The 23,121-nt window shown below is 32.5% G+C and overlaps 1 protein-coding gene across 2 annotated transcripts in view; it reads right to left on the bottom strand.

The window, feature by feature from the left end:
• Positions 1–22,557, bottom strand: part of LOC126887129 (kelch-like protein 18) — a 38,597-nt gene extending 16,040 nt beyond the window's left edge. For both annotated transcript variants that reach the window (XR_007698968.1, XM_050654484.1), the window contains exons 1-7: positions 22,156–22,557; positions 21,896–22,088; positions 21,709–21,839; positions 19,486–19,626; positions 11,851–12,039; positions 9,572–9,742; positions 4,370–4,726 (exon numbers count right to left, since the gene is read on the bottom strand). Coding sequence is in view for 1 of the 2 variants with exons in the window: in XM_050654484.1 (XP_050510441.1) it covers positions 4,370–4,726; positions 9,572–9,742; positions 11,851–12,039; positions 19,486–19,626; positions 21,709–21,839; positions 21,896–22,084 (1,178 nt within the window). In the remaining variant the exon portion in view is untranslated. The remainder of the gene's footprint in view (positions 1–4,369; positions 4,727–9,571; positions 9,743–11,850; positions 12,040–19,485; positions 19,627–21,708; positions 21,840–21,895; positions 22,089–22,155) is intronic.
• Between the last annotated feature and the right edge of the window lie 564 nt (positions 22,558–23,121).

The following is a 23,121-nucleotide window of genomic DNA, read 5'->3' as shown; positions in this document are numbered from 1 at the left end:
TTGAGGAAACAGAGACGCGCATCAAGTATTTCATTAGTTCACTAGAACCAACATTACTGGTTTTGTTTTCTTTGTGCTTTCTGTTATACATCTTTTACACGAAAAGCAAGTACTTTTTTAACAAAACTAGTTTAGTACTTAATGTAGTTTTATGATTACAGTGTTTAATATGTACTGTGAAGTTTTTATTATGAAATTCAGATCTGATATAAATCTAATAAGTCTGATAACCTCAAAAGTATAACCAGTATCTTTGGTCCAATTTATTTTTAAGGCCAAAACAGGTCTTAACTTTATGTTTTTTATTTCGTTATTACCCTACTGTTTTAAACCAATTGTGATTGGATTTCTATTCGTAATGTCAAACAAAAGAGGACGAGGCAGTGCGGCAAAAATTGTAATTAGAGAACGTAGGGAAACATGGATTGTGCAAAAGAAACATGAATCAATGATAAACGCGACCGTGATGAAATATGTACATGAGAAGAATAGCTGGAGTTACGAAGTTTGACAGATTTAGAAATGAAGATATAAGGAGAGAGCTGGAACAAGAACCGATAATGAGGAAGATCGAAAACAAACAATTGACCTGGTTTGGCCACATACAACGAATGGAGCAAAAGACTAACAAAAAAGTACATGCAGCCAAAATGGGAAACAAAAGAAAAAAAGGAAGACCGAGGAAGACATGGATGGACCAGATATACGATATAGGGGACAGAAGACACATGAGTTATGAGATATATGAAGAACCTGGCCATCAATAGAAGCGCATGGAAGAAATGGATAAGAGGCAGAACCCGATATTCGACGCCCTAAAGGGCACTAAGAATTATGAGAAAGAAGAAGTTTTATTTTGATTAATTGCCAAACCCCTCTTGGACTTAGGTTTCTGATAATCAATGCTATGTCGTCAGCGTACGCCACAAGTTGCGACGGAGATGTTATTATGTATTATCTTGTATTTCGGTAACTCTTATTGTTACAACAAAGCCCGATATTAATCATTTAATTCTGAGCCATAACCAGCTTTTAAGCTATAACATTTGAGCACTAGGAATAACCTTAAGGGGAATGGTACGTAGTTTCGGCTTTAATCCTATTTAAATGGGATTCATTTTTTTCAAATCCTGAGAAAACTAATAAGTATTTTTTGAAAAATTTAAACGCAGAATGAAAGATTACGTTCTTACCGAGAACCGAAAGTCCCTGAAAACTTCTGTCATGTTTATTTTAATAAGTTACAGGGGTGAAAAACTAAGAGAAATGTAGTGTGATTTTTAATTTCAAATATCTCGTTCAAAAGAAACTTTTTATTTATTCTAAGGGACTTTTGGCCCTCGATAATAATTTAGTCTTTCATTCTGCGTTTAAATTTTTTAAAAATATTTATTAGTTTTTTCAGGATTTGAAAAAAATGGACACCATGTCCGTGGTGACATTTTCCAAATCGAACATTCGCTATCTTTGTCATACAACGCACTGAGTCAAATAGAATATGATGACAAGCCAGTGGCAATTTTAAATATTTGACATGGCATCGGGAATATTTCGAGTTGTTGATTAAATAATATTGATAGTGTATTTGATAAATAATTGATTTAAGACGTGAACTTAAGGCCATCGGTACATAATTCGCAAACATTTTACGGCTATCCCTACTTTTTATGTCTTTACACGGCAAATTACGTGTAGTAAAATTCTCACTGGTATGGATATGTATACTTTACTTAACAATGTCATCATTAACTTTAAAGATGGCTTTTGAATGTTCTTGGATAACTGTTACTTGTATAATTAATTGCCATAATTATTAATTCAGTTAATTAATATGATAAATTTCTCACTAACTATGTATTCAGTGATTGTAATAATTTATCTACTGTGCCTACAACAAAAACTAATAATCAATCGAGAAAAGAGGAAAAGTGATAAAGTGATTTTTTAATAATATATTGTTACTATGAAACGCTTAAAATTTTGAACATCTTTAACAACAAAATACTTGGATCACTGAATATATCCTGGTGTAATATTATTTAATCAACAACTCAAAATATTCCCGATGCCATGTCAAATATTTAAAATTATAAGCTGAGTGCTATAAATTCTATTCGACTGAGTGCGTTGTATGACAAAGATAGATTTGGAAAATATTACCACGGACATTGTGTTCATTTTTTTTCGAATTCTGAAAAAACCAATAAATATTTTTGAAAAATTTAAACGCTGAATGAACGACTAAATTATTACCGAAGGCCGAAAGTCTCTTAGAATAAATAAAAAGTTTATTTTAAATGAGATATTTGAAATTAAAAATCACACTAAATTTTCTCTTAGTTTTTCACCCCTGTAACTTAGTAAAATAAACATTATAGAAGTTCTCAGGGGCTTTCGGCCCTCGCTAATAACGTAATCTTTCATTCTGCGTTTAAATTTTTCAAAAATACTTATTAGTTTTCTCAGGATTCGAAAAAAAATTAATCCCATTTGAATAGCATTGGAGCAGAAACTACGTAGCCATCCCCTTAATAAAAAGTTAATTGTTTGTTATTTATGGACGATCCCAGCAGAGAATTGACCAGGATATATTCTGTGATCCAAGTATTTTGTTGTTAAAGATGTTCAAAATTGTAAGCGTTCCACAGTAACAATATATTATTAAAAAATCACTTTAACACTTTTTATCATTTCTCGATTGAGTATTAGTTTTTGTTGTACAGTATATAAATTATTACAATCACTGAATACATACATAATTAGTGAAAAAATTATCATATTTATTAAGTGAATTAATAATTTGCCATTATACAAGGTGGAACCCCGATAAGTCGGCCCCCGATAACCCGGAAGTCCGGCTAACCCGGACCGATTTTCATCAGATAAACATTTTGATTTTCAGTACATTTGTTCAACGACACCCGATTTGGGCGTCGAAACGTTAATAAAATTGATAGATGAAGTAAGTTTTCAATCCTAATAGCAAAATTATTAATATTGAAAATATTAAAAACATTACTAAAAGATTTTTAAATTGAAAACTTATTGGTACATTTCCCTGGTGACACCTCCAAGGCTTCTACAATTTGCAAACCAAATGGATGCTGCAGTGAAGACAAAGGGAAGGAATTCTACACTATGCAATTCACATCCCCCGTCTGCAGCTCTGTAAAGTTCCAACGGAAAATGCACCTGGTTACTCTACGGAGTAATACGACTATAAAATAAAAATGTATACCATTTTTATTCAGTTGCAATGCGAAGGCAAAACAATCTTACTTTTCAATTAGAATACGGAGCGCAGTCCAGACCTCTGAATCGCGATTTTCGGCTCTTATTGGAGCCTCATCGGAAAGAACGTAGGCACTGTTCTCCATACCCTAATTGACTAGCGTCGAGAGTTTTTCCCATCAATTAGGGTATGGAGAACAGTGCCTACGTTCTTTCCGATGAGGCTCCAATAAGAGCCGAAAATCGCGATTCAGAGGACTGGACTGCGCTCCGTATTCTAATTGAAAAGTAAGATTGTTTTGCCTTCGCATTGAAACTGAATAAAAACGGTATACATTTTTATTTTTTAGTTAATAAAATTATTTTTCAATTTAATTGTGGCTTATTTCCCATCAAAATAGTTAATTATCATATAAACATTTCAACAATAAAAATGTATGTAATATAATATTTGAGAGATAATTTGTATTTGTGTAATTTGAACTATACGATAGTAAAAATAACTCAAGGCACACGCCGGCAGAAACAACAGGCACCTGTCTGTAGTATTCCTTTACATATTTATTTCAAACTGTCTTAGCATTGTTTAAAAAAGACTAAAAGACTATTAAAAAAATTCTTTTTTAAACAATAGTCTTTAGTTTTCACTGTTCTTAAATAACATCGTTCCGATTGTGGTGACTGTATTGTGTGTAGTACAGTCTTGTATTGTTCGCTTCCGTTTGCTTACGTTTGTGTTTGCGTGTTTTTAGTAATTTATATGTGTAGGTACTGTGCATATTTATATATATTTATCTGTAAGTATATCGTATTTTATTAATTTTTACCATATTCTCCGGCTAACCCGGATTTTCGATAACCCGGATCGGCCGCGGTCCCGATTAATTTGAGTTATCGAGATTCCACTGTAACAGTTATCCAAGAACATTCAAAAGCCATCTCTTTAAAGTTAATGATGACATTGTCAAGTAGTAATGTTTACATATCTATATCAGAAAAAGTAGGGGTAGCCGTAAAATATTTGCTAATTATGTACCGATGGCCTTAAGCTAAATTCAACTGAAGGAACTTTTTTCATAGTAGACGAATACAATAAAACTTAATAATGTAATTTAAATACTTATTACTATTGTCATACCTTCTTTTACAGATCATCGACGCCACAGTCGCCCATTCTTTCCTAATCGCATCATAAACTTCAACACTTGCTAATCGGTCCTTTCCATTGTAACCTCCGAAAGCGAACAATTTACTTTTTATCACAGCCACTCCTAATCTGGACCTCATCATCGACATAGGAGGTGCCATATTCCATTTGTCCTTCTTCGGATCATAATATTCGACTGTCGATAATGAGTCCCCGTGTTTGTTTAAGCCTCCGACAACATATATGTGACCTTTAATGTCACACACTCTTGGTTCCGTTCGAAAACTCTGGATCAGCGCTCGTCGTTCTGGTATTAAGTGAAATGTTAAAGCTTCATCTACGAGATCCCTAAAATTACAATTTACATTAAAAAAAAGAAAATGTTACGTTATCTGTTATTTTAGACGTATATAAAAATGTATGCGCTGTTAGAATAGAATAGAAATATGCTTTATTGTCATGAAAAATTTAACAATTTTATAGACGAAGCTTACAAGAATCATAAATAAAAACAATAACAAATACAATTTACTAAAATTATACAAATCGTCAATATAAATAAAACATAATAAAGTCAAATAAAAATCAGTAACAATCTACTGCAAAATTAAAAAAAAAATTGCAAATTGCGTAATCTACCTTAAGAAATTTAATAAGTTATGCTGCTGCATATGACACTCAAATATAGATTAAGATTCTACTTATACATAACAATACTGTAATTTCTTAGTTATTGGTTAAGAAACTCTGCTATTGAATAATATGGTCTTTCAGATAAATAGGCTTTAGTCATTTTACGGAACTTGGGGAAAGATGTTGCAGATTTAAGTTGTAGAGGGAGATGGTTGTATAGTTTTTTTGCAGAATACAATATAGATTTCTTTACTAACTCACTGGACGGGATCGGTAAATAGATGTCAAAAGTAGAATTTCTGGTGGAATAGTCATGTCTAGGTCTTTCTGGAAAAACATGTAGATGTTTACGAATTAAGCAAACAGTTTCTAAAATATATAAAGAAGGTAATGTTAGAATTCTGTGATCTTTGAAGTAGCTTCTGCAATGTGTTGTACTTCTGAGGCCAAACAGGTATCTTATTGCTCTTTTTTGTAATTTAAAAATAACATCGGATTGGGCAGCTGTACCAGAACCCCAAAAAGGCAGACCATATCGAATATGGGACTCGAACAATGAAAAGTATGTTATTTTGGAAGAGGCTAAATCCATTTCCTTCGAAACAGATCTTATTGCAAAGCAAGCTGAGGATAGTTTCTTGCTTAACACATCGATATGAAGGGACCATTTAAGGTTGCTATCTAAAAAAATACCAAGAAACTTTACAGAATCAACGATACTGATCTGGCTGTTATGAAGAGGTGAGGGTTGAAGAGTTTCTTTATATGGTAATGCTACTGTTTTATCTACGTTAAAAGAGAGTAAATTAGAATCGGACCAGGATTTTATTGTGAGTAGATCAGAAGTTATAGTAGCATGAAGAGTAGCGATATTTGAGTTGCTCCAAGTGATACTGGTATCGTCAGCAAAAAGAAAAACTTTTCCATCGATTTTTAAACTAGTGATGTCGTTAATAAAGATAAGGAAAAGTAGAGGACCCAATACTGAACCTTGTGGTACCCCACATACAACATTTTTGAGACTAGAGTCTGTATCATTTGCTCTAACCAGTTGTTTCCTATTATCCAAGTAAGATTGAAACCAGTTCAAAGAAATACGTCGAATTCCATAGAAATCTAGTTTTTTATCAAAATGTCGTGATTTACACAATCAAAAGCTTTGGCATAATCGCAAAAAACAGTGGCAGTGTGCAGATTATTGTTTAATGCTTGATAAATCTCATGTAGTACAGAAAACATGGCATCGGTGGTACATGTATTATTTAAAAAGCCGAACTGATTTTGTGATAAAATCTTGTTATCAACGAGAAAGGACATAAGTCGGGCTTTTATGAGTCTTTCAATAATTTTGGAGAGTACCGGTAGTAATGCAATAGGTCTATAATTGCAGGCAATAGATTTTTCACCACCTTTATGAAGAGGAATAATGATGGCCGTCTTTAGGCACTCTGGAAATTTACCTTTCTCAAAAGAATCATTAATTAGAGAGATGAGGACTCCCAACACATTGTCTGGGAGATTTGAGAAAACTTTTATGGATAGTCCATCGGTACTACAGGAAGATTTGCTTTTGATACTATTGATTGTTTGGATCAGTTCAGATTTATCAACCGATCTTATAAAGAATGAATTCGAAACCTTTCCTAAATTAGGGAGATAGGAAATGGGATCTTGTTGTGACACAATAGTTGATGTTATATTTTTACTCACATTAACAAAGTATTCATTTAGATTTTCTGGGTCTGGAAGGGAAAATGTTTGAGCTGTGTGAGTTTTATTTCAAAGATCGTTTATTATGGACCAAGTTTCTTTTGCAACACTTTTAGAGCTTCTGAGACGATTTTGATAGTACAATTTTTTAACCGATTTTATAAGTTTTAAATAGATTGCCCTGTACTTGGTGATATATTCAGTAACAGAGACGTTGGTAGTAAATTTCTTGATATACAGTAGTGAACGCATGTTTTTGGCTGATATGCGGACACCTTTGGTAGTCCAAGGTTTGCGATGTTTTTGCTTAATTGTGATTAAAGGAAATAGACAAGGCGGAAACGGCGGGTTCGTTCGGAAAAATATTCCCATGAGATATTTTTGTATAATCACATTCGTGAGACATCCCAGAATAAGGTTCAAGAAGTCGCCCACGTGAAAAGTGGGCCAATTTTTTTTTAACAATTTTTTTTAATCAAATTGCAAAACATCAATATTTTTGGCCCAGAATAATTTTTTTTTAGGTTTTTTGGATCATTCTGGACAAAAAAGGTCTCTTATAATTTTTCTCCAAAGTTGATCTTTTTCGAGTTATGAGCAATTTAAAATTTGAAAAACGCGAAAATGGCCATTTTTAAGACTTAATAACTCGGTTAAAAATTATTATTATGAAAGTCAGAAGGTAACTAAATCAAAGTTTAAAGTCTCCGCTACATGATCCTGAAGAAATCTGTGTCATTAATTTACTACTAAGCTGTTATTTTTAATTAATATCAATGAGCGATTAGATCGTATTGACGCGGTTGTACATGTGAGTGCGAGTAAGATGCACAATTGGATTGCTGGAATGGCTTCTCTCTCGCACTCAGCATTTACATACGTCGCACACGTGCATGGCGATTATTATTATTACTTAAAAATAACAGCTTAGTAATAAAATAATGACAAAAATTTCTTCAGGATCTTGTAGGGGGGACTTTAAACTTTGATTTAGTCATATATTGACTTTCATAGTAATAACTTTTAACTTAGTTATTAAGCCTTGAAAATCGCCGTTTTTCGTTTTTTTCAATTTTAAATTGCTTATAAGTCGAAAACGATCAACTTTAGAGAAAAATTATGAGATATTTTTCGTCCAGAATGGTCCAAAAAATTAAAGAAAAAATTGTTCGGGCCAAAAATACTGATTTTTGCAATTTGATTAAAAAAAAATTGTTAAAAAAAATTGGCCCACTTTTCACGTGGGCGACTTCTTGAACCTTATTCTGGGATGTCTGACGAATGTGATTATGCAAAAAAATCTCATGGGAATATTTTTCCCTTCGAACCCGCCGTTTTCGCCTTGTCTAAAATGCTTTATTGAAAATACAGATACAGATCTCAGATTGATAGTGAAATATTAATAACATTAATTGAAACGAAACCTGTTTTAGTGTCATGTGTAGTGTGTATGTTGAGTAAGTGTCTTGTTACTTTGCAAAGTTGACGTTATTAGCGTAAAACTACTTGGAATTACACATAATAGACGGTATTTTACTAAACATCAACTTCAGAATATATTTTTTATTAGTAAAATATAGGGATTTTTTTTTATTTCAAAATATGAGGATATCTAGAATTCTAGAATGATATTAAAGTCAAATAAAAAAATAATGAGTAAAAAATTGAAAATACTTTTGAATTTATTAAAGAAAAACATACGCTGGGGTCCAAATTTCCCCCGCTTGGTCATCCGAAGGTTAAATGAGAATAGGGGTCGTGTGCTAGCTCATTTGAAAGGTTATTCAATTCCCTATTCAGTAATATAAACATTAACATGATTACTTATAAAGGGTGTCCAAAAAAAATTTTTTTAATTAAATTAATTGACACAAAAAGAAGAATGTATGTACAATTGAGTCCCTGAATCTTTACCCGTGCTTCATCATTTAAAGCATACGAAATAAGTCGATGATAAGTCGGAAATTGGAATTTACTAAACGCAACAGCAAGTCACTTACTGTCACTTGCTGTTGCGTTTAGTAAATTTCAATTTCCGACTTACCATCGACTTATTTCGTATGCTTTAAATGATGACTCACGGGTAAAGATTCAGGGACTCAACTGTAATTTATTTAATTCAAAATACATTCTACTGCTGTCAGAAAACATAAATAAATGTTTATTGAACAAATTAACATTACTTTTCACTTAAATTCAATGGTCAAACTGCCACCCATCTGTCTCTTGGCAGTTTGAACATTGAATTTAACCAAAACGCAATGTTTATTTGTCAATAAACTTTCATTTCTGTTTTCTAACAGCAATAGAAGATATTTTGAATTAAATAAATTACATACATTCTTCTTTTTGTGTCAATTAATTTAATTAAAAAAAATTTTGGACACCCTGTATAATTAATTATCTTAATGTTTATATTACTGAATAGAGAATTGAATACCACCTTTCAAATGAGCTCGCACACGACCCCTATTCTCATTTAAAAAATAGTCGATTACGTCATCACGCCCAGATGGATGACGTCACTATTATGATATATGTATATGTCAAAAAATCATAATTTAAAAATTAAATAACTTTTGCATTTTACATTTTTTTCTAATTCTGTAAATAAAGCAGTTTACAGGGGGTCAAAATATACTGAATAACCCTGTACATCGGAGGATGGAAATCTATAGAAGTCTGGAGATTTATGAAGAACGTAAGAACCAACAAAAAAGGAGAAACTGTGATAAAAAATTCGGGCAATTGTCAGATTTGTCTCCAATTGCAAGCAATAATTCTTGAAATGCTCAAAATACAACAGTACAAACAACATAAAGAAAGCTCTGAAAAAAAGTATATACTTACCGGCATTGTATGGAATACCTTATTTGTTCTTCATTTCTAACTCTATCGGTAATGTACAGAGGTGATAATAATGGCAATCTAACTAATGACAATAATTCTGGCAAGAAATCTTTTCTTATTTCCACATCATGTTTCACCCATCTCATACAAGCTTCGAAAACTTGTTCTTCGCTAAAATCGTTATAAAAACGTAAATAATAATATTAACAAAATATAGTAAGCAATATAACGAATAAATGGTATAACTCAAAGCAAAAGCTACGCTTTTTCCGCATAGTAAAAGATTGAATGTGAGGAGGTTATGTTATGTTCAATATGAGTAAGCGCAACCACCATTCCACTCGACCTAAGGGGTCTATTGTTAATATAAATATTTGTTAATAGTACCTAATCTAATTCAGTAAATAGCCAACTAGGCGCACAAAAATATTGGCGAGATTATGTGAATCCGTTGCACGTTATTATACGTTGTTACCACTTTTGGTTGTGGTAACGCAGGAGGATCCTCGCTATCGCTCAGGACTAGCTAGTTTCTGAAAATTTTGAAGGAGCGACGGCTCTAGAGACGGCGCGTTGGCACGCTGTTTATATCAGTATTTTTACCATTTTTTGGTTTGGTAACGTTGGTTTAGTACCTATTACAGATTACAGTGTGCGTTCATTTAAACATGGAAGAGTGTTGCTGCGTATTGCGTAATCGATCAACTACTTTAAAAGTCATTTTCCTTGTATATTTTTTTATATATAATTTTGAAGAAAAAAATGAGTTTATTGAAAACGGAAGACTTAAAATATAAACAATAGTTTTCAAAATATGTTCTTTTTCCTACTTGTTCATTTTTTCATGTTAATTAGAATAATATGTTTAGTTTGTTTATTATTTATTGTTATACCTATTACATAATATATATAATTACAAACATATAATTTGGGAATAGTGATTTGTTTAATTTTATCCCACAGGATTGAAAAAAAACTTATATTTGGGAGGTTCAAAATATTTTTTTTAAATAAGATTTACATCTGGTTTTGGTAACACTTTAGAAAAAGTCACGCGTCGCCTTTAGCTTGACGAGTACCAACTTCTTTTGGCCTGAATTGGAAGATAAAACACTGACGACAGCTCATGTCACATGGAAGATCTGATCATCTCACGTGGAGGTGATGTGAACTGGCCTCCAAGTTCGTACGATTTGAGTCTGTTAGACTCATTTTTGTGGGGTTTCCTTAAGTCTCAGATCTATGCGAATAAGAATAAACCACCGCGGTTTATAGCTTATTTTCTCAAAACCAATTTACCCTGATTGATGCGCCAAAGTCATGGAAAATTGGACAATTTGCATTCGAACTACCCAGCGAAGCTGCGGAGGACATTTGAACGATGATATATTGTATTGCGTATATAATGGCATCGAGAGACCTTTCAAACGAATAAAAAATGTCGACGATATCTCGATAATACTTTCATTGTATTTAAAGTTAAAGATGAAGCGCTTAACTAAAGACCATATCGTCGCTTTAATACTATAACTTGATAACTCGAAATTAGTAGTTTTGAGATAAACGAGTTTAAAGATTTTAAAGATATTTGTGCTGCTACAATGATGTTGGTAAATACGGAATTCACTCTGCGGCCCTAAAATACTGTTCCTTAACTTTTTGGCAACTGATCTATTTAGGAATATGGTGTAAATTTGTTTTCCAATATGGAAAAAAACATGAAAAATTAAAGTTATCAACTTTTAGCACTACCATAATGTTAACATTTGGTAATGCCGCATGTTGTGCTAAGTCGCATATAAGTGAACTTTTTAACATAACTAATATTTTAAACATTATTTTGTTGAAAATTAGCCCTCTGCCATGGGGGTTGCCAGATCTGCTAACAATTCTCGAATTCTTGCATTAAAATGAACCGAATAAACAGATAGCAATTATGTGGTAAGTTCAATGGTTTCAGAGAAACACGTGCTAAAACTAGATAACTCGAGTTATCTAGTTATAGCATTTAGTGTATGTCGTATTCACGATTATTTCGATTAAATAATAGCTTGATAACTTATCTTGTCAAGTTTTAGCACTGAATATTAGTGGCATTTGAGTTTTATCAACTTTCGTCAATCATAAGTAAATACTTAACCCGTTTGAAGTGAGCTATCAAGTTTTTACAGAATATGGAGGCAAATGAAATACATCTTGTGAACTAGTTATCTCAAAAACGTCAATTTTGGAGTTATCAAGTTATAGTACTAAGGCGACGATATATCAAAATAAATTACCTTTCAACTCTGAGATCATTTTTAGTTAACATATCTTTTATTTCTGTCACAGAAAGATTTAAATACTCCTCATGTTGGGAAACTTCATGGAAATATGATTCGATATATTTTTCTGCAGAATCTGCCAGTGTGGAACAGCCTAATGAATCTGCAAAATGTCTAAATCCTAATGCGTTCTGTGGGTGAATTCTACAACAAAATAAAAAAACATTTATAAACATGATTGTACCGATAGTCGTTTATAGTTTATATAATATAATTATACGTCGATAAATCATTAATCGTATACAATATCCCTTTTTTAATGTCCAAAATATACTAATAGACCAGGGCAGTGTGAAAAAACGTCTATTTTTGGAAGTGCGAGGTGGCATTCGGATTTCTGCCGATTAAGTTAGGTGACAACTTCAGCAATAATAATTGACTTATGCTCCTTCTCAAATATGCCCGGAACATTAGTAAAAAAAATTAAAATATTTAAAAATTTCGAAAAACATCGATTTTTTCTAATTTCTTTGCTCATAACTTTAAAACGATTCATTTTGGAACAAAGTCGTACAGAAATAAAATAAAGAGAATTGAATTTTGTATAATAAACGACTGGTTAAAAATGTCTTAAATTATTACCCTTAATAAATACAAAATAAGGGGGCAAAATAAGCCTGTTTTTATTCAATGTTTTTCAACCACTTGGTAGAACTTTCGTACTTCCCTTAAAACATTCTTACAACATACTTAAATCGTTCACCAAATTTCACTAAAATCGACCTGATAGATTTTTGCAGAATAATTTTGCAATCTAAATTTTTTTAAAAAAGTTCAAATTTTTTAAAAACTTTCTGAAGAAAAAGTAGACCTTTTAGAAGTTTGCTAATTTTTTTACATATAAAGAGGTTCTCTACCTATCTAATACACTTTACATAATTAAAATCGGATTATTTAAGCAGCCTCAGTACTGTTTTAAAGTTATAAACAATTTTTTGGCTTATAAACAAATAAGTGAGGACGTTTGAGTTGGCATAAATTCATTTTCTCGAGAATAGGCGTCTGTGGAGATAAATCTCGAAACAGGTCGATTTTTATTTTTAAATTATAATTTTTTGGTGTATATATATATATATATATATATATATATATATATATATATATATATATATATATATATATATCATACTAGTGACGTAATCCATCTATGCATGATGACGTAATCGATAATTTTTTTAAAAGAGAATAGGTGCTGTGTGGTAGCTCAATCGAAAGGCTATTCAATTTTGTATTCACTAATATAAACAGAGTAGACGAGTAGACAGATGAAACTTAACAATGGTCTTCCACAGGGTTCTGTCCTTGCCCCTTTACTTTTCAGCCTCTATATTGCTGACATGCCTGAAACCGAATCTCGGAAGTTTGGATATGCTGACGACTGGACCCTTGCAACAAGCCACCAATCTTTATAAACTACAGAAATCACTCTCACGAATGACTTATCCATCCTCAGCGAATACCTTAAGAAATGGAGACTACAGCCAAGTACTACAAAAACTGAAGTATCAGCTTTTCATCTAAATAACAAGTTGGCAAACAGAGAATTGCGAGTGTATTTTAATAACAAGCTGTTAAAACACAATAAATACCCGAAATACCTTGGGGTTACTCTAGACAGAACGCTCACATTCAGAGAACACCTGACGAAAACAGCAGCAAAATTGAAAACACGCAACAATATAATACAGAAACTCTGCGGCACTACATGGGGGTCCACAGCATCAACATTAAGATCCTCTGCTCTTGGCCTGATATATCCGGTGGCAGAATACTGTGCTCCAGTGTGGCTAAATAGCAGGCATACCCACCTGGTCGACACCCAACTAAACCGTACTATGCGTATGATAACAGGCACAATTAAGCCCACCCCTACAATGTGGCTACCTACCCTTAGTAATATAGCACCACCCAACCTACGCCGCGAACATGCATTGGTTAAAGAATATAACAAAATAATGGACAGTCGCCAGCTTCTAGTCCACAACGACATCCCCGATATTCTTGGAAACCGTCTCCGATCCAGGTTACCCCCTCTACAATCTGCTCAAGCGCTGCAGCAATCCAACTTTGACTTAAATACCCGATGGAGAGAAGATTGGGAAAGTAGGACAGATCCGCATTACCATAGTCTACCGGACATCATAGGGAAACCTGGCGAATTTGAACGTCCCTGTAAGATTTGGGCAGCCCTTAATCGAATTCGAACAAACTGTGGAAGATGCGCCGACTCCCTCCACAGATGGGGTAAACTCCCCTCGCCTTCTTGTGACTGCGGCGCTGCAAGACAGACGATCAGTCACATTGTTCAGGACTGCCCACGCAGAGCATACACAGGCGACCCTATAGACTTTGTAATGGCAACCGAAGGGTCAATCGAATATATAAAAAAATTGGACATCTGTTTGTGATGCATTGTATAATGCATAAATCTAAATATATTCTGTGATATACTTAAGCCATACGCTAAATAAATAAAATAATATAAACATTAACATAATTATTTATACAGGGTTTGAATTTTAAAAAAATGTTGAATTAAATTAATTTCAATATTTAGGTTACGTCATCACACCCAGATGGATGACGTCACTAGTATGATATTTATGCCAAAAAATTATAATTTAAAAATAAAAATCGATCTGTTTCGGAATCTATTTCCAGAGTCGCCCATTCTCAAGAAAATGAATTTATTCCAACTCAAACGTCCTCACTGTATTTGTTTATAAGCCAAAATATTGTTTATAACTTTAAAACAGTGCTGCGTAGAAATTTTTTTCGGATACACAAATATGTCAAAAAAGATGCAGTTCAAACCTGGAAAGGATTATTTTGGAAAACCGGAAGACATTAAATAAATTATCTACACTTATATTTCTTGTTCTCTTGATAATCAATGCGTCTAGAAATCTAATCCTGTAATTTCTCTTTAAGGGCGTAGACGCAAAATTTCGGTCCAATGCTTTTTAAATCCATTCATTTTTTTTTCGAATCCTGAGAAAGCTGTTGTGAAAACAACAGTTAAATTAATTCGCTTTATGTAAATCTCTCTTGTAAATTTTTGGGACAATCTGTATGTGGGTTGAAAATATATTTTAGTTCTCTCAAAAGTTTGTGTTATGTAGGCACAAAAGATAACGCACATGTGGTTGCTATTAGAAGATTCATCTAGCCTTGCGAACTAAGAAAAACATGTGTGTCGCCCTTTTTCAGGCAGAAAAGTGTAAATTAAGATATTAATGCAGTGATTTTGAATAGAATTTGGGCAGTCCATTCTCAGGGTCCAAGGCGACTAGTTCGTGTGTTGCTCTGTTGTTCTCCCGCTCGCAATAATTACCTCGCACGCTAAATTTTAAGACGGTACCTAATGTGTATAATAAAGACTCTCTCTTTCGCTACTAAGACAATTAATCGTTAATTCCGTGCATTTGTTAAACTCGTTGTTGTTAATAAATGTTTTGTTCGCTTAACACTTTTATTTCTCGTTTGCACAACCCTTCATATCGTGTTTATTAGTAACTATCAAACCAAATAAATCTTAGAACCAGCTGCCCTAAAAGTTCACTAGTTTATTATTATCGAAGGACATTTCTCTGCTTTCGGGCATACGCGTGAGGTCCAAAAATATTCACCTATGTCCAATTAGGCAAAAGGTAATAATTAAACCCTTTTCGCAACGGTGGGGTGAGATTCAGTAAAAACTCACACCAAAAACTATTAAGTATTTTTGAAAAATGTAAACGTAGAATGAAATATTACATGATTACCGAGGGCTGAAAGTCCCTGAAAACTTCGATAATGTTTATTTTAATAAGTTACAGGGGCGAAAAAAAAAGAGAAAATTTAGTGTGATTTTTAATTCCAAATATCTCATTCAAAAGAAACTTTTTGTTTATTCTAAGGGACTTTCAGCCCTCGGTAATAATGTAATCTTTCATTCTGCGTTTAAATTTTTCAAAAATACTTATTAGTTTTCTTACGATTCGAAAAAAAATTCAACTCTCTTAAAAACCGTTTAATTTGAAATCTGTGAACACTGTTATTTTTATCCTTAAACTATTTCTCTTCAATGCCATTTACAGTAGTTGACTTTCATCTAGGGATGGTACAAAATAGCATTTTTCGGTAATAGGTTGGAACTGAACCTATTCCAAACAAATACCTATTCCAGAAACCTAATGCGAGTTTTTGACTCCGACGTGAAAACACATCGATCGCCGCGAGCTTGTTCCTAGTTGTGCCACGACTGTTCCGTTGCATAGGATTCAAAGGATCGAATTTAGAGGATGGATTTAATTTGATTTTTTAATATATAGACAAGGCGGAAACGGCGGGTTCGTTGGGAAAAATATTCCCATGAGATATTTTTGCATAACCACATTCGTGAGACATCCCAGAATAAGGTTCAAGAAGTCGCCCACGAGAAAAGTGGGCCAATTTTTTTTCAACAATTTTTTTTTAATCAAATTGCAAAAATCAGTATTTTTGGCGCGGACTAATTTTTTTTAGATTTTTTGGACCATTCTGGACAAAAAAGGTCTCTTATATTTTTTCTCTAAAGTTGATCTTTTTCGAGTTATAAGCAAGTTAAAATTTGAAAAACGCGAAAATGGCCATTTTTAAGACTTAATAACTGGGTCAAAAATTATTATTTTGAAAGTCAGAAAGTGACTAAATCAAAGCTTAAAGTCGCCGTTACATGATCCTGCAGAAATCTGTGTCATTAATTTACTACTAAGCTGTTATTTTTAATTAATAACAATAAGTGGTTATATCGTATTGACGCTGCTGTAAATGTGAGTGCGAGTAAGATGCACAATTGGACTGCTGGAATGGCTTCTCTCTCGCACTCAGCATTTACAGCCCCGCAGACGTGTATTGCGCTTATTATTATTACTTAAAAATAACAGCTTAGTGATAAAATAATGACAAAAATTTCTTCAGGATATATATTGACTTATATATTGATCTTATATATTGACTTTCATAATAATAACTGTTAACCGAGTTATTAAGCCTTGAAAATCGCCATTTTTCGTTTTTTTCAATTTTAAATTGCTTATAAGTCGAAAACGATCAACTTTAGAGAAAAATTATAAGACCTTTTTTGTCCAGAATGGTCCAAAAAATTAAAGAAAAAATTGTTCGGGCTAAAAATATAGATTCTTGCAATTTGATTAAAAAAAATTGTTAAAAAAAATTGGGACACTTTTCACGTGGGCGACTTCTTGAACCTTATTCTGGGATGTCTCACGAATGTGATTATGCAAAAAAATTTCATGGGAATATTTTTCCCTTCGAACCCGCCGTTTTCCCATTGTCTAATATGTGTATTTCTAATCATGTTATTTTCCTACAGTTCGTAAATCTATACAGGGTGTCCAGAAACTCTACCGACAAACGAAGACAGGAGATCCCTCAGATAATTTTAAGACAATTTAACCCAATTCATCTAGTCCGAAAATGCTTCCTAAAGCAACTAGAGCTATTTGAAGATGGCGTCTGGTAATTAGTTTTTCTTAAATATCCCCAAAACGCTTCTATTTAGAAAAACGAAAATTGGTACACATATTTACCTTCCAGAAATAAATGGATTCCATCTACTGCAAATTTCTAGTACCGGTCACAGGCGTCCGTTTTGGGTAGGGCAACAGTTATATTATCGCATAAGTTTTTTGTTTTTAATTTTTAAGCATTTTTGAGTCTGGATTATTAAATTGTAAGGTATTATAGTACTAAAAGGTACTCTTACTTTAAGTCGATAGGATACACCGTTTTCTAGAAAAATCGATTTGAAAATTTTTCGTTTGTTGAATATAAAAAAAATTTCAAAAAAAACTAGTTAGAAAAACGAAAACTGGTACGTTTATTTATATTCCAGAGATGAATCGATTTCATTAATTGCGAATTTCTAGTACTGGTCATATGCGTCCGTTTTGGGTAGGTCAACGGTTATTTTATCGCATATTTTTTTTGTCTTTAATTTTTAAGAATTTTTGACACTAGATTATTATATTATGAGGTATTCTAGTACTCAAAGTTACTCTTGCTTTAAGATGGTAAAATACACCGTTTTTTTAAATCTTTTTCAATTTTTTGTCAAATTCAGGAAACAAAAAATTTTCAAATCGATTTTTCTAGAAAACGGTGTGTCCTACCGAGTTAAAGCAAGAGTATATTTTAGTACTAGAATAGAATACCTCACAATTTAATAATCCAGTATCAAAAATGCTTAAAAGTTAAAGACAAAAAAGTTATGCGATAAAATAACTGTTGCCCTACCCAAAACGGACGCCTATGACTTGTACCAGAAATGTACAATGGATGGAATCGATTTATCTCTGGAAGATACATATGTGTACCAATTTTTGTTTTTCTAACTAGAAGCGTTCTGGAGGTATTTAAGAAAAACTAATTACAAGACGCCATCTTCAAAGAGCTCTAGCTCCCTTAAGTTGTGCTCACTACGGAGAGCAATGGATTGTATCCTAGCTCCGACCCTTGTTCCCTGGTATTTATATTCGTTATATTCGTGAATTCTCGCATTTAAAATAATGTATTTATTTTACATAGCGATCGATAATATAGTTTCGATCGCTATGTAAAATAAATACATTATTTTAAATGCGAGAATTCACGAATATAAATACCAGGGAGCAAGGGTCGGAGCGAGGATACAATCCATTAGTGAGCACTAGAGAACTCCTCCGTAGTGAGCACACCCTTAGAAAGCATTTTCGGAGTAGGTGAATTTGGTTAAATTGTTTTAAAATTATCTGAGGAATCTCCTGTCTTCGTTTGTCGGTAGAGTTTCTGGACACCCTGTATAACAACAAATAAATCAAATTTTTCTTACATCTAATTACTTATGGGTTTTTTAAATTAAAGTCGAGGAGAATTCGTTTATGCAAATGGAAAATGAGTTATTACAGAAGATTAGATTATAGTCATATACTAAAAACAAAATGAGAAAGTGTTAAAATTTTAAATCATTTTAATACTGATATAATAAACACCATTTGATCTCAGCATTGAACGTTTTCCTTTTTTTAAGCAGCACAAGTGTTAAATTTATAATTTTTGTGTCGTTTTTATCAAAATTTTTCCAGAGATTAATCAAGCTCACAGCAAGCTGCTAAAATATCTAGAAAGTTATGGATAGAATTTTTAATGTATATAAATGGTACTTCTTATGGAATATCTTATCTCTTGGAATTTTTTATGCAATAAGGAGATATACATAATTCTTTAAATATTATGTTTATATGGGATTAAGCCACGTGAAATAACAATTATAAAATGTAATTTTTATTAGAATGGCTTAACCCACACAAACATAATATTTAACTTAGATATGGCAAAAGAAAACAATTTCAAAACCTTTTTATACATAATTATTTGTTTTCTAAAAACATAAATATTACTCCATCCTGTCTAAATTTCTGAAGGGCAGTTTCATATTTGTTATTTTTGGTACAATGAAAAATGCGGCCTGCAATGTAAAACAGCCACGGATCAATAATTATTCTTGAATGCAAAGATTACTAACATTAAGTAAAGATTTAGCTGATGCCAAAGCCTATATGTTCTTACCTTTGCAATAAGTAGTTGGCACAGGCATCTCTGACTTTATTTAATTGTAAATAAGATGCTCCTATCATAACACTCTGTACATTATTTTTATCTAGAGTCACTTTTCCTGTGTAGGCAAAATTAACCAATGCTTCAAGGGCCCTGAAAAAAAATATTTAATATAGTCGGTTCGCTAAACTCAGACACAACTGGCTAGGGATTTTAGTAAGTAATTTTGCCAATTTAGTAAAATTGGTAAAAAAATAATTAATAAATAGTTAATAATTACTGAATAGTTAATAATTACTAAATAGTTAGTAATTTTGCCAATTTTGGCAAAATTGGCCAAAAACAATTGTGTCTGAGTTTAGCGAACAGACTATATATGGAATTACATAATGTCAAGCATTATATCTGTGCTGATTAGTTTCTTTGTAATCAAAGAAAAGTAAAGCTTCATAAATGTTATTCGATACAGTACAGGGCATATTCTCATTTTATCCAAGCACTTTTCCTCTCGCATTCACTCGCATGTGACTAAAATTTTGCAAAACATTCGCACAAATTTTGTGAATGTGAATGCGAATACGAATATTCATTACATTACTAGTATATATCTCTATTGTTCAAGAAGACCTCTAAGAATTTTAGTAAAAGGTTTTCTAAATCATAAAGATGTTCACACATTTATATGACATACAGTTTATTACTTACGGAGGGACCTCAGACATTTGGATGCAATTAGCATCTGTAAAGGCAATGAAGTCAACTTTACTAAAGTAACTAGACATTTACTCAATACACTACACATTACTCCCCTGAGTTAGTGATAAGTCATAGTCTTAAAAAAATAATTATGAAATTGACTGGCCAGTTGTGAAAACCAGTGCCAATAAAACACAAAACACACACACACAATTGTGCAAATTATTTTTTGCTGTTTTGATTATGTCAACCCTATTTGAAATACATAGGGTGTTAAGGTAGGGAGACGCACTGGCATGTCAGCTTTTTAACATAGTCTTAGAAAAAGTTGTATGAGATGCTAATTTAGATAGCAGGGAAACTTAATTTCATAGATCAGTCCAAATTCTAGCATATGCTGACGACATGGACATTATAACAAGAACCAGGCGGGAAAAGACCTAAGTGAAAGAAGGATGTATGTCACATTTTCTAAAACTTTGGGTTTCCTATTGAATGAAGGTGATATGTGACTTCTCTGTCATATGGGACTTGCACTGTGCCTCTGAAAAGTTTATTAACAATGTTATTAAGCTTTTTAGAGGTGCAGTGTGGGTTTCATATGGTGGAGAAGTCACATATCACCTTCATTCACTGAGAAGTTGGGACTTTTGGAGAATGTCACATACCTCCTTCCTTCACTTAGGTCTTCAGTACAGAAATCCTAACTGAGCTGGCAGCAGAACAAATGGGATTACATATAAATCAAAAGAAAACCAAATTCATGGCCACTAAGACAAACACAAGACCTTTAAATGTTGACGCACATCTAAGTGTCAATGACCAAAACTTCGAAGCAGTTATTAAAGATTTGATATATCTAGGGACATAGGTTCATCCCAATAATAACATATCAGGGGAAACAAAAAGGTGAATCATAATTGCAAACAGGTGTTATTATGGTCTATCAAAGTACTTAGCTAACAAAAATATGTCTAAAAAACTAGCATAACACTGTAAAGAACACTGATAGTCCCCATTTTCATAATATATGGATCACAGGGATGGACCAAAACCACAACAAATGAATCCTCCCTATCAATTTTTACAAGAAAGGTACTACACAAGATATTCGGAGTGGTCTGTGAAAATGGAATATGGAAGCGTAGGTATAATTTGCAAGTGCAAAATATCTACAAGCATAAGTTTAGTGGAAAATATACTCCCACTATAATCAAGCAAAACTATCAGCAGTGGGCAGGACATGTCCCCGGAATGGAACATGATAAAAAAGTTCAACATTATAACAGTGTAACTGGTGGAAATGAGAAGATGGGGTAGACCAAAGCTGAGGTAAAAAACGGAGTAACACAAGATGCTGATAAGATCAGTGTTGCCAACTAGAAAATACATGCAAGGGACAGAAAAGAATGGCACGGAAAGCTTGAGTGAGAAGGTTTGAGTCTTTAAGGGTTGTAGCACCAAGATGGTAATGATGATGTTTTGATTATGCCATATTAAAGCTATTAATAACAATATTATAAAAATGTAGTTACTTACAAAGCATCAATGCATTTAATTTCAATTTCTTTATTACGAGATTCAATCATATCATTCATAAACATTGCTTGAAAATATGGAATGGTTGATGCCAATACTATCTTATGAGCACTGAAAAACTGTCCTTCCACCTAAAATCAATTAAACCTTTAAAAAATGCATGAATTATATAAAAGAAATATCTGACCTTCAATACAACATCACATAGTTTTCCTTGCCTTCTTATATCAGCCATAATAGGAAAAGCTGATGGAAAGAGATCATTTTGTTGGAAAACCAAGTTTTCATTATTCATTTCTAATACATTTCGAGTTATATCACCAGCAATCCAATGAGATTTGCTTTCCAGCCCATCATAATGTGAACTCCGATCCATTGCTCTTTAAAAGGATAGTAAAAATGTTATTGACAGTGAAAAATACCAATAAATAATAAATTAAAACCTACCTGTTAATTTACATTAACCTGTTCCTGCTCTAAAAACACTCCCAGATAAAAACCCAAATCAACACATGAGTATTTTGTTGTATAAAATATATTTGGAAAGTACAGATAAAAATATGCTGTAAACTAATCAGACCAAAATATTATTAACCATATTTAAACAATTTTTCTAACAATGCAAGGCTCAATGTCACAGTCAATGCTCAATAAATTTGACATTTACTTCATCTAAACAGAATTTTCCCGGACATTCTTCAGATTATTGATTTATAATTAAATTTCACATATATATTTATTTGTCTTGTTAAACTGTTTTGACAAAATAACTCACATTTGTTAAATGTATTTGTTCTACTTTAGTTATCTACAAATTGGATTATTCAAAATTCCAGAAATCTGGTTAAAATGACGTTTCCATAACCATAACAAAGAATCAGGGGAATCTGGTGTCATCAGCATGGACGGAGATGTAGAATATAATTGTGGGGTTAAAATCTTCGACATTAAAAAAATTTGTTAATAAAAAATTGTTAAAAAATTGTACATATTTGTTAATTTCATAATTTCCTATATAATTCTATTGTTATCAAATTTTTAGTTAATTAATTAATTATTACATTATTTTTTCGTCACATTATTAACTTACCTATGGGTGTGCCATTAATAAACAAAGGAATATTCTACAGTAAAAAGCATATTATGCAATATTAATGCGATCTGGTGATAGGAAACATGATGGGGCAAGCTATATTTTCAACTATTTAAAACCTCAATTCCCTCAGTATAAGTACCTAGATCAACAGTATCGAGAATAAAAATGAAATTTAATGAAACTGGTGGTACCTAGCTTAAAGATCTGCCAAGGTTTCTTCTTCTTGATGTGCCCATCAGCATTGATTATAAAGCACCCACATGTAGTTATTAATCAATGCTATCAGTGACGAATGTTGGCGATCATCATGGCAATCT

Source organism: Diabrotica virgifera, chromosome 6, assembly GCF_917563875.1.
Source record: "Diabrotica virgifera virgifera chromosome 6, PGI_DIABVI_V3a".
NCBI lineage: Eukaryota > Metazoa > Arthropoda > Insecta > Coleoptera > Chrysomelidae > Diabrotica > Diabrotica virgifera.
Note: the sequence above shows the minus strand (reverse complement) of the source record. Positions and strands in the feature narration are given on the sequence as shown.